Raw genomic sequence first — 13,602 nt, 5'->3', positions numbered from 1 at the left:
TATGTATAACCGTGTCTAGGTAGAATTTATGTGTATAGGCAAATATTAATTTTATAGGGTTAATTTCACTTTTGTTTTCTATTTTTTTTTGTTTTAATTTCATTCATAAACTATCCATTTTTTCTATTTAGTCGTTAAAGTTTCTAATTTATATTCATATGATTGAATTGGAGACAATTATACAAATCATTTTTTATTGAAGCCTAATTTGATAAAAAAAAAAAATGTTATTTTAGAATTTGAACAATTTAAATCATACAACAAAATAGTTATTTTATTATTATTATTTTGAACAACTTACACCCCACAATCAATTTAAAGGGTGTTTGTTTGTATGATTTAAGTTGTCCTAATTATAAAATTATCTTTTTGGCCATCAAATTAGAATATAATAATGATTAATTTGTATAATTATCTCCAATTGGACTACCTGGACAAATCTTCAGGAACTAAATAGACAAATTAAGAATTTAGATATGAACAAAAAAATAATTTACATAATAAAGGTGAAATTAACCCTAATTTCTATATTGTGGTATTACAGTGAGTATAACCACCAGGTAGGGAAAACATTCATAAGCATAACCAAATATGAACATGTATATCTCACTTAAAAAATAAATAAATTGCATTCTTACCCTAGCATAATAGCAATGCACAATCTAGAATAAGCTGGCTTAAATATTCGATTATTCAATATATATATATATATATATATACATGCACAATCTAGAGTTCTAGAGGCTGCCAAAATATTAAACCAGTTCCATCAAACTTCTCCATTGTGATTTGATCAATTTGCCCCACCATCTCAGCTGTCATATGGTTCTTCCAATCTCCTAACTCACCTTGCCTAAAATACACTCGATTTTCAATCACTAATTCACTTCTATTTTTCGTCTTCAGGTTTTATTCACCTCCAAATTGCTCAAATTAAAAAAACTACCACGGCCGGCCCTGAGTTTTCGGGGCCTAAGGCAAAACAAAAACAGAGACCTATATTACAAATAAAAAGAAAAGCACCCTATTTCGTATCATTACTGTCGATTCATACCAAAATAGATATCAAAATGTATTCATACCAAAAAAAAAAGTTGCCAAAATTAGGAAAACTTTATTCAATTAAAATGTATTGGATATGTATTGAATTAATGTTGTTTATTGAATATGTTGTTTACGAGTGTAGTCGCATTGTTGTTTATTGAATATGTTGTGTATGAATGTGATTGATATTGAATTAATTATTTATTCCACTAAAATCTGATAAAGAAAGAAAATAAAAAAAAATTAGGGTCCCTATTTTAGGCCACTAACATTTTGTATGTATGTAATGTTTCTCATTCAAGGGCCACCAACATTTTGCATATATTTTAATTTCAATTGGGCAAAACCATACTTATAAACAAATATGGGCTCAATATAACATTTTAGGGTCCTTTAGTTTAGATTGGTCCTAAAACAACAAAAATAATTTAGATCTATTTATATTTGTAATATACTATAATATTTTTCTGAATTTGAAGATACACGAGATATCATTTTTTCTTGTTCAAGATACATGGACAGAGATAGTTTAGCACAAACTTACAAGGTTAGAACACACAAAACCTATAATTGCAAAACAAACAATTATTTTAAAAGCTTATTTCCTCTTAACAATTTACTCACTGCTTACCGCAGGCACCTTCTCATACACTGCTTCTGCCTCCCTAAATCTCCGGGGAAGGAAAAACCGGCCCCCAAATCGCTGCTGCAAGTAAAAAGTAATGCTAGAGATCATGAAAAAAGTGTCATAAAGATGACCATGAAAGATTCTTCACCTTTAGATTACATATATAATAAAACACCACACATTATCAAGGGATAAAAAAATTTCATGAACGCATTTCATGATATGTTTTTCATGATCCCTAATATTACTCGCAAGCAAATGATGATTGCTAATGCTACACCCCCAAAAGAAATACCGTTCGAGGACCAAATTGAATTCCTCGATTCGCCATATTGAATTTCTCGCATTCGCCATATTGAATTCCTCGCATCCTCGGTGTAGTATGTCGATGCAGACACTTCCAATTGTGCGAAGTAAAGAGGGTCGGTTTCCTTCCTCGTGCTCTTAATGGTTCCCTTGATTTTACCCCCATTTTTGGAATTCATCGGTTGGTATTGGAATTTCACAACCACCTCACAGTCCATTGATTCAGTTTTTGATCTCTGATCATCTTTACTCAGCATTGTACACCCTACCATACAGAGATTTCCTGTTTCCTCATCATAGACACCTTCTGCAGAAATTTGAAGTATGTTGAGTGGATTGGAGGAAAAATTAGTAAGAGATGAAATGTCATAAATACTTATGGCATAGCTTATATTCACGGGGCCAATATAGCTTCTCGTTGCCTCCATTTCAGACTCATCGCGCCCTGATCTGAACATGACCACGGAATTGTCTTCATTACTTTCATCCCCCACTAACACGGGATATGCAGAACCCCAAGCATTTTTCGCCTTGGAATCTTTTATTCGCATGTTGTAAAGCCTCATGTCATAAGAATTCGCCTCAGGATGTCTCTCCCCCTTTCTTTTAACAGGATTGTTGTTGTTCAATGGGCATGATTTTCTCACTCTTTCCATTTGGGTATAATTATATCTCAAGCCAGAAACCCCAACCATGTTATTTTCATAGCTTCCAAACATTATTTTGTTGAAATAACCCTCTTCATTGAAAGTCTTGGTAGTCCAAATCTGCCCAACAATAGTTTCCCTGTTCTTGATTGACCAAAAAGCAGGGTACCTCAAGCTCATCCTGATCGAGCAATCGCCAACGTGATCGTCTTTCAAGACTCTACAAGCAACTATGCATAACCGGCCCTTTTCCTCATCCCACGACGCCTCTGCAACGAGCGTTGAATTGGGTTCGAAAGGCTGATTGTAACCCATATAACTACCGTTCCCGAATTGTATCAAGAACCGAACCTTTCGCTCATCCTCAGAGCACTGAATCGAGTCCATGGACATCACGCGAGGCAAATACTCAATACCGTCAACAAGAGCAGTGCAATTCTTCTTCTTCGTAGAAGAATTGCACTCGTTCTTGTACTTTAAAACGGCATCGATTCGCCTCTGTGATGAACAGAACATTCTTGGCGGCAAAGAAAGAGATTGATCAATTGGAAAATCAATCCCACTATCACACCCATTACCAGAGTCTCCTGAGTACTTGTAATTACTGGTTTCAGAGAAGCCCAAGATCCAGACAGGTTTGAAGTAATTCAAATCAGTTGAAGAGCTCAAACTCTCCAAACTTCCAGAAATCAAGCTGTCAACTATGGTGGGATTCATGACATAGTTGAGCTTCAAAACTGCATGGAAATTGAGATTTTTTGCTGAACCCACCATGCAAATCTTCCCAGATTTCTCTGACAAAAACCCATTTAGCATAAACTTCACTGAACTCTGAGAATCGTTGAAATATCGGCCATGGCGAGAGTAGTAATAATCGTTTGTGGATTGCAAGTGAAGGTAGGCTTCGATTTTGTAAACTCCATTTGTATTGGTTTTGAAGATGTGTTTGGTGGGTTCGAATGAGATATATTTGTGGGGATTGAAAGAGAATTGCGAGGTGGTGGTGGTGGTGAGAAGTCCATCGCCGCCGTGGAAGTAGCTGAGGGGTGATTGGAGACGGGGGTAGATTGTGTAGTCAGGAATAGTTGGGGTTGATTCAGGGACAGTTGAAGAGCAGTGATCAGAGTAAGAGAGTGATGGTGAGGTTGAAGAAGAGATTGGAGTTGCAGAGAAGATGGTGAAGAGAGAGAGAAGCAAGAAAGATTGAAGAGACATAGTTGCAAATTTCTTCATTTCAAAAAGAAGATGAAGATAATGAAAGAAATGAGTTCACTAGATGTTGTGGATAGTGTGGAACTTAATTAATTAAATTCCACGACAACCACTTATTTGAAGTAGGTCACATATTGGCTTTTCAACATCTCTATTTCTTGGAAGTCACGAGCTTCAACTGCAGAAAAGAAGGAAACATACCATTATGAAATTATCATCTAATAATAAGATATCATATAAAACGGTCTTATTTAAATGTATTTATTTTATTTAACACAATTTATTAATTATTACATTTGTATAGTGAGATACTAGCGGCAACCCATGCTATGCACGGGAATGTATAATTTAAATAATTTTTTATACTCATTTTTGTATTATAAAATAAAAAATTCTTATAAATTTAAAATATAATAGGGAGTTATAACTGACAAATATTTTGAATATGATAACTATCTAATACCTAAGTTCATACATTCATTTTTTCTATAAATTTGTCATTTGAAACATTGATTGTAAAATTATCTTAGTCCAAGTAGGTCATTTAGCAACATGAACTATATTTCTATCAGACATTATTCTAGCTTTAAAAAGGAATAATGTAAAAATGGGTACTATTACAAATAATATAAAAATGTAAAAATGAACACTACTACAAATAATGTGAAAATGTTCAAAGGCCCCTTTAAAGAAAATAATAACAAAAAAAATGCCCCCACTACATATACATATAGGTATATAGAGAGAATAAAATTCATCAAAACTCTAAAATCCTACAACTACCTAACCAATTATAACGTTGCTGATGGTTGAATGTAACTCGATTCTTAAACACAGAGTTTGAACAAAACTTTATACCCAATATACAAACACTAACAAACTTGATGGTATGTTAAAATATATAGCTGAAGTGTGAAGTATTTGAAAAATAAGATAGAAATGAATTTGAAGATAATTATTAGATTAGAGATTAAAATAAATTTTTTTAAAAAAAGGGATCATACAAAAAATATAATAAAAATAAAGTTGGAGATAATGATAGGATTGGGCATAAAAAAAATTAAAAAGGAAGAAATAAGAAATAAAGAAAAATGAAAATACTGGAGAAGATTAAGCAAAATAAAAAATCAATAAAAAGAGATAAGGAGTCTTAGATAATAAAAATATTTTAAAAGTTAAAAATTTAAAATAAAAACAATAGTAAGAGAAAAAAAATATTTTTTATTGGAGAAAAATAAGGATGACAAATTAAAAACATAACTTTGAGAGAGCAACATGTAGGAAATAGAATCTTAACTCTGCTTAAGAATTGAGTATTGAGACTTTGAAAATTTTAGGGAACACACTATATTTTCTTATATATATAGTATAGATATATACATAGGTAAAAGGATATATATCAAATCTAATTCGAAAAGTAAAGATAAAAGTAAAATAAACATCCTACAAAAAAAGAAGAGAGAGATGTGGGAATTCGGTTGTTGATAATCAAAATTTTAAAAAGATAAAATATTTATGAGAGATTACGTATGAGTAAAAGATAATTTAATTTTGTTTGTTATATCAAAATAAAGGCATATATATTTTCTTGAATAGCAGGAAAATAAATTTACTTTTTTAATAAAGTTGTAATAGAATAAAATATATTTAATTTTTAAATTACATGCTTGATGATGATTTTTTCAAAAAAAAGTAAAAATAAAAAATAAAATAAAAAACATTGATAGAAAATTTTAAAATTGATGGTAGTCAATTGTTATCATTATAGCCATAAAAAAGAATTTTGGATAAAATCATGGATAGGCAATAAAAAATCAACACTTAGCATTAAATTTTGTAAAAATTAAAAAAAAAATGGAAAATTCAAAATAAAGTATTGGAATTCCTCGAATCATATAATTAGACATTTTAGTTAATTTTAAAATTTAAATGTTAAATCCAGTAAGATTATGTCATGTGTGTTAATTCAAAATTTAGATAATACACTAATAGATTTGAACCATTTTTTTAATATTGTAAAAAAAAAATCAAAATTTTAAATTAGGTATGTTTAGATAGAATTTAAAGATTCTAAAATTTTAAAATTAAATATTGTTAGATGTACCTATCACTTTAAGCCAAATATATTTTTTCATTTTAAAAATTTTAAAATTGAGAAATTGTGTTTAAGGTTTTGAAGCTGTCTTGTGTGTGTCTTTAATTGGGTGTATATTGGTTGTAGATGATTTGAAGAACTCTCATTTGAGAGAGCTTTAAGGAGCAAATGTGAAATTAACTCTATGCATAGCTGATCTTATTGATTTCGAGAGTTTACCCGAAACCATTAATGGGTGTGATGGTGTGATAGATATTATATAAAATAAAAAAAATAAATTAAATTCAATATTTGATGAGTTTCAAATCTAATTAAATTGAAGAACAAACACAAATCACAAATTAAAAAAAAAAAAAAAAAAAGCAAGCCCAAATCATGCAAAATGTAAAAATGAAGAAGATGAAAAGATATGTAAATGTATTGAAAAATATTAGAAAAAAATATACACACACAAAAGTAATAAACATTGGAAAAATACATATAAAGTAGGAAATAATATTAAGAGCATAAAAATGGAGAAAATGAAAAGATGTGTAGAACTGAAAAATATTAGAAAAAAATATATGCACACAAAGTAACAAACACCCAATAATATTGCACTGACCTTGTAATGATTTTCCCAGATCATCAAAATATAACAATCGAGAAGATGAGTTATTTTGAGAAAAGATAAGTAGATGAGAGAATGATTGAATATAATAATGGAGAAGATAAAAAGATGTGTAGATAAACTGAAAAATATTGGCAATATATATACATACAAAAGTAATAAACGCTGAAAAAATAAATATAAAGTAAAAAATAATATTAGGAGCATAAAAATGGAGAAGATGAAAAGATGTGTAGATAAATTGAAAAATATTGAGAAAAGGAAATATATACCCACAAAGTAACAAATACTAAAAAAAATATATATAAAATAAGAAATAATATTACACTAACCTTAAAATGTAACAATGGAGAAGATGAGTTATTCTGAGAAATAAAAGATGGATAGATGAGAGAATGATTGAATTTGATTAGAATAAACTGCATAGAGAAACGTGTGTGGAAGTTGTAGGAGTTGTGGGGGTTTTTTTTTTTTTTTTCAATTGAGATTGAGAGTAAGATAGATATTATTGTGGGTGATGGATATGGATGAATATTTTATTATTTTGGAATAAATATTATTGTTGGTGATGGATATGGATGAATATTTTAGTTTTTTATATATTTTATATAGGGAGAGAGAGTGAAAAGGCTTGAAGAGTGGAAAGGGAGGTGAAAGAAAGTGCCGTGTAATATTTTTTTTTTCTTCAAAATTATGAGAAATGAGGATTTAAGTTTTGGAGCTTTTTGACTTAACAAATACATTTGGAAGACGTGTAGATAAATTGAAAAATATTGAGAAAAAAATATATATACACATAAAATAACAAATACTAAAAAATACATATAAAATAAGAAATAATATTACAGTGACCTTAAAATGTAACAATGAAGAAGATGAGTTATTTTGAGAAATAAAAAATGGGTAGATGAGAGAATGATTGAATTTTATTGGAATAAACTGAATAGAGAAACGTGTGTGTAAGTTGTAGAAGTTGTGGGGTGTTTTTTTTTTAATTGAGATTGGGAGTGAGATAGATATTATTGTGGGTGATGATAATGGATGAATATTTTATTATTTTGGGATAAATATTATTGTTAGTGATGGATATGGATAAATATTTTAGTTATTTATATTTTATATAGGGAGAGAGAGTGAGAAGACTTGAAGAGTGTGAAGGGAGGTAAAAGAAAATGCCATGTAATATTTTTATTTTCTTCAAAATTATGAGAAATTAGGATTTAAGTTTTGAAGCCTTTTGACTTAACAATTACATTTGGTTATATATATAGTATAGATATCATATTTTTATAATAGAGTATAATTATATAGTGATATCATGTGTTAATGTTATTGTAATAAATTTTTTCTTTTAAGTTCATTGGATTTTAAAATGGATTAATTTTAATTATTTGAATTATTCATTTTAAAGTAAGTTTATTTCAAACTAGTTTTATTTTCACAAGTATATGTTATATATATATGTATCCATCTAGGTGTTTTTTTAGGTGTAATTGTATTTTTAGACGGAAATTACATTCTAAATGAAATCTTTCGGTGTAAGTCTCCGTAGAAATGGATTTACATCATATAGAGAGAAAACTTGCATTTCATAAAAATAATAACAATAAATTAATTAATTACTTAATTCCACTGTCCCACTTAGTTTGGATTTTTTTTTTTTTTTTTAGGTGACGTATTGACTGTTCAACAGTTCGCTCTCGTTGTCTCTCTTTCTTGCAGAACCAAGAGACCCTGTTGTGAACTTGGGATGTTTTGGTACTTAGGTGAGAGTTTTTTCTGAAAGTTTTTCATTCATATTATAAAATTTATTAAGTAGATTGTTTATATAAAAAATTAAATTAATTAAATATTTATAATTTTATAATAAGAGTACATTTATGTTTTTAAAAATAAATAGTTAATATAATTTTAATAATTTTTTAAAACAATTAGAATCTAATCATAGAATTGTAAATTTTTGATTAATTTAATTTTTTTATATAGATAATATACTTAATAAATCTTAAAATATGAATTATTTAAATTATAAAAAAAATACCCGAAAAAAATCCCACCACAAAAAAAATAAAAATAAAAATATTACAAATACAACGGCATGGTAGGAACCTATCCGGAAAAGATACCATTGACTTGCATTCAGATCCTCTAGAGTATTTTTTCCTGAAGTGATCTCTAGAGTAGTTCTTTATAGCACGACATCTGTCCCACTAACGGAGCTGATGGCTAAGATCAATCACCCACCAAAACGACGTCGTTTTGGTGGGGGATACGGGACCCAAAAAAAATCTATTGCAGATTTCCAGATTGCCCAAACCCACACCACCCACTGTCGCCCCCTTCTCTCCTCCTTCCTCTCTTCTCTCTCATCTTCTTTTTCTTCTTCATGTTCTTCATCTGAGAAAAGTTGGAACATTGTTTTGGCTTCAGGAATTGTTCTATGGTTTGCTTTGTACATGCCTTCAGGAATATCAAAAGTTGGAACATTGCTTTCTATGTTCTTCCTTTATTGTTTATTGTTTCGATTGGTTGAAAAGTTGGCCTCTGTGTTTATGTTTTTGTAATACTTTCGAGGTTTTGGATTGCTAGCTAAGTTGGAGGAGAGAAGAGGAGCAGCGGCCGGCCGGCGGCATGAGAAGGAAAGAAGAAGGAAGAGGAAAAAGAGAGAGAGAGGTGGGAAAGAGGCCAGATTAATTGCTTTTCATTTTATGTTTCAAACAAAAATAAATTGAATCATCAATTTGTTTGACATCAAACCCAGATTTGAAAATTTGAAATCAAACCTACAGAAAAATTGGGTCTTCAATTGTTTTTTTAATTACTTTCCAACCAAAATCAAGATTTCGGCTTTCATTTTGTACTGCTTTTGGCGGCGAACTCCTGGGTTTCTTGCTCAACCCTCCTCTCTCTCCTCCTCCTCCTCCTCTCTCTCTCACTTACAGTTTCGTTCTGAAACTGAAGGAATATTTTTTTTTTTAATTCTATCACCAAAACAACGTCGTTTTTAAGAATAATTGATCTCAGCCCTTGGTTACTCAAGTGGGACAGGTGTCGTGCTATAAAGAACTACTCTAGAGATCACTTCAGGGAAAAATACTCTAGAGGATCCGAACGCCATTGACTTGGCACTTTCCTAGAAAGAAGTAGCTTTTTGCAGAAGAAGTTATTCTATGCTCACATGGCAGTCCTCAATAGTGTCTGCTATTGGTGTATGCAATTAGACCTAATTTTACTAGGGATCATAAAAAAAATATCATAAAAATGGTCATGAAAGATTTTTCAGCTTTAAATTACTCATATAATAAAACACCATACACTAATTACATACTAATCAAGAGATGAAAAATCTTCATGATGAATTTCATGATCCCTAACATTATTGATTTGAAAGGGAAGGCTTTTTTCCCATCTGTCTATAGATTGGAGAGTGATGTTGGCACGGGGTAGGCCAAATTAGGTCCAGATTAATAATTTAAACTATTTATTATGTAAGGGGTTGTTTGGGGTGTCCTAAATAAGTGTTCTTTTTTGTCTTTTTGGACTAAAAAGTTGAGGAAAAAAATATGGATGTTTGGGTTAACTTTTTGACTTTTTATGAAAAAATGTGTATTAAAAAATTGTATAAAGAAGTGTGTGGGAGAAGATTGGAGATGAGTGAATGACAGTTGTGTACAATCTACCAGGCGAATTCATGTAAGAAATTATTGGATACTTTTCGAGCATTGCAGTGGACTATTTTGTTCGGCTCGTGAAGGCTATCACGAGTCCCATTTTGATAATCTGAACCGTTCAATGTGTAGAACTTATCGAGCACTATATGCCTATAAAAAATCACATTGATCGGATATCGATAGCTATCTGATCAGATTTGTTTTTTTCAATCGTTAATTATAACACCATCCATTTTTTCATACAAAATTGATTTGATCATGTAGTTATCGATATCCGATCAATGTGATTTTTTATAGAAATATAGTACTCGACGAGTTCTACATATTAACGGTTCAGATTATCGAAACGGGACCCGTGATAGGCCCCCACTGGCTGAACAACAGTGCGTCAAAATTGCCCCAAACTGTCCTACTGTTTTGTCCCAACGCTGCACAACCGAAAAGTAGGAATGATTGTTGAGTTGTATGAATTTGTAAAAAATTAATTTTTTAATATTTTTTTTAGTGAATAGTGATAACTTTTTAACTTTTTGAGTAATTTTTTGACTTTTTGTCTTTTTTAGGCTATGCCAAACTAGCCCTAAGATTTGTTGGGTATATTATTTTTGTAAAAAATTATGTTAATAAAATATCGATAGTTATTTGATCAGATTACATTTGTGTCAATAATTTATTTTAAAAATCATACTTATCGTTAATACAAATGTGAAATGTGAATTGATTAAATGACTATATCCAATCAACGTTACATTTTATAAAAATAATGTACTCAATAAACCTTATTTATTAAACAATTTAAATTATCGAAATAAGTCCAAAACAAAGTCTACCATCAAGTAACTATACCCTCCTACCCGATAGAGAGGAACTTCTCCCTATTGAAAAATTAAAATATAGGAGCAATTGTCCTCACTACAACCTTAAATTGAACCTCGTTTGAGAACTTAATTTTAAGTTTTAAAAAGAAAAAATTACTAAAAAAATATGATTTCTTAATATTTTTAGAGACAATTATTAATTTATGTATTACTAAATTACTTTATACTGTGAGCGAGATTCACATTATTACATGATATATAATATATTAATGTAAATTATTAATTGTTTATATTTTTTTCTTATTAATAATTGGACTTATATAAAGGTGTCAATGTCATGAAGTAAATAACGACTTGGAATAAAAATACTTCACGATCTATGGACCCAAATGAAACGGCAAGAATATTTATAATAATAAAAAAAAAAAACAAGTGGCTGTGGACAGCATCAAAGTCAATATGTCAAACGAAGACTTTTAGCACAGGGCAAAGCTAGCACGTCTGTCAACGACTTACGAGAACGACCTGGCCGCACTCACTGCTAAAGGTCTCACTCTGCGCGACTTGGGTGACGTCCCACTAACCCTAACTCTGTTCTACCCATTATTAAGCACTAACCCAAGAATAACATTGATTATAGCTTGGTTTTATTTTATCTTAATTATGACATATATGGTCTCATAATTTACTGTGCTGGAGGGGGAGGAGGCTTACTAACGGCTGCCCAGGTAACTATCTGCTCCTGAATCTGATTTTGTATTCTGGCTATATGGTGATTACAATCTTCTACTTGCTGGAGACCCCAAGGGTCATTAGGGAAAATAGAAAGATAATTTAAAGTATTATTTTTTCTTTCTATATAAAATTCTAATAATTCATTCAATATAGCAAGCACATAAACAGTCATGCATAAAGGAATACGAAAGGAATACTTACAACCAGTACTGTAATCTTATTATACTTCAAACTTTGAACTATAATAGTACAAGCCTGAAAGAGAAAGAGGGAGAGCGTACAAGCTTATAAACGGGAAAACTAAAAATATTAATGTGTGCCTTCAACAAGGGTGAGGTATCCCTTAAATAGAAAAGAAAAGAAAATGGATAAGGATGAGCGAGACAAGTGGCGTGTCCTGGTTGGTTTGGAGTCGATCGTCTTATCTCCTCGTGATTCCCTTATCTCTTTGTGTCGGTAGAGAGGCAGGATGGCCAGCTGTTATGATAACGAACAAGGAATCTACTTTACCCAAAAGTAGATTTGTCATGACATGGAGATGGAAAGTGATGCTGAATTAGTGGGAGACAAAGAGGCACGTCATCCCTCTTTTCCTTTTCCTTTCTTGTCCTTTTCTTGACTCATTTTGTCGGCAATGAAGCATGTCAGAGAATCCCAAAAATCTCCAAAATTTGGATCGGCATCTGCTAGATCTTGTGATTCACCTACCAATACTGTGAATTCATTATCATCTTCATAAGCATCAGTATGGCCTTCATCTTCTGGATCTCCATGACTGGTACCAAACTTTATGCTAGTATCATCACGGTTAAATGACTGGAGAAATTGTTCTTTCATATAGTCCATGCTTTTGATGACTAATTATTGTTCTGAAAGTGTTAGATATTTTTGTCGTAATTCATTTTGATTTTGGACAAAAGGGTTTTGGACTATAGGTGCAGCTGGAATGAGTTTAGGAGTTGCATCCCAGCAAGCCTGTGTATGACCTTTAATTTTCTGGAGTAGTTCTTGATGAGGTTTTGAATCATCCATTTTATTCCACCATTTATAAAAGAAGACTCTTTTTAAACGGGAAACTTTATTCTGGAAATCACATTGGAAATCCCATTTCCAAATCCATGGAATTCCAAAGCGAATTACAAAATGAACTGTAGATTTGGACATAGAGATGTCCTTATATCCTGGAAGGTGACTATATGCAATTTGCCATTCTTTGAATGCATTGCGAACATCGTCTGGAAAGGCATCGATTTGAATACCAAATTTATCCCACCAAACGAGAAACCAGTTTGGGAGATCGTTTTGCAAAAAATCGGGAAGAACACGAATAAACCAAGAGTGATTCCGTAGGGGATTCATATAGTAAAAAACTTGGGAAAAAAGCATCAATATAATCCCAATAGCTGTAGCGAGACTCCTTATTACGGATCTTAAGAGTTCTGGTAACATGGGAATGCATACCCCAAGCCGTCATAGGCAAAATTTGCTGGATAGTAGCCTTGCTGTAATTAATGGAACTGGTTGTGCGATTTGGCTCAGCAAGAGTATGTTTTCCATAGAAGCAGTATCAACAAGGATCTGCTCATAAATATATCGGTATTGGTCAAAGTGAGGTAAAGAATGTTGAGTAGTCAAATACCTCCTTTTAATTTTCCATGGATCTTTCATCCATTGAATATCAGAATTTTCAATATAGAGGATTGTTTCCTCGATGATAAAATTCTGGACATATGGTACTGGAGGAGCTAGGAGGACATCTTTAGCCGTTTGGCTAGATTCCCATTTTTTACTGGAAAATTCATGTAAGCCGGGAAATGCTGTATGATAGGGATTGGA

The 13,602-nt window shown here is 31.2% G+C and overlaps 1 protein-coding gene across 1 annotated transcript; it reads right to left on the bottom strand.

Moving 5' to 3' along the window:
* Positions 1-1,506: 1,506 nt before the first annotated feature.
* On the bottom strand, positions 1,507-12,084 carry LOC145795461 (uncharacterized). Its single transcript, XM_082879918.1, has 2 exons — positions 11,968-12,084; positions 1,507-4,015 (listed from the first exon to the last, which is right to left on the bottom strand). Exon 2 carries the CDS (start codon positions 3,856-3,858, stop codon positions 1,888-1,890), a length of 1,971 nt encoding a protein of 656 aa, XP_082736044.1. The 5' UTR covers positions 3,859-4,015; positions 11,968-12,084; the 3' UTR covers positions 1,507-1,887.
* Between the last annotated feature and the right edge of the window lie 1,518 nt (positions 12,085-13,602).

This window comes from Camellia sinensis, chromosome 7 (genome assembly GCF_055761805.1).
Source record: "Camellia sinensis isolate YWXY chromosome 7, ASM5576180v1, whole genome shotgun sequence".
Classification (NCBI taxonomy): domain Eukaryota; kingdom Viridiplantae; phylum Streptophyta; class Magnoliopsida; order Ericales; family Theaceae; genus Camellia; species Camellia sinensis.
This window is presented reverse-complemented; position numbering and strand designations above follow the sequence as displayed.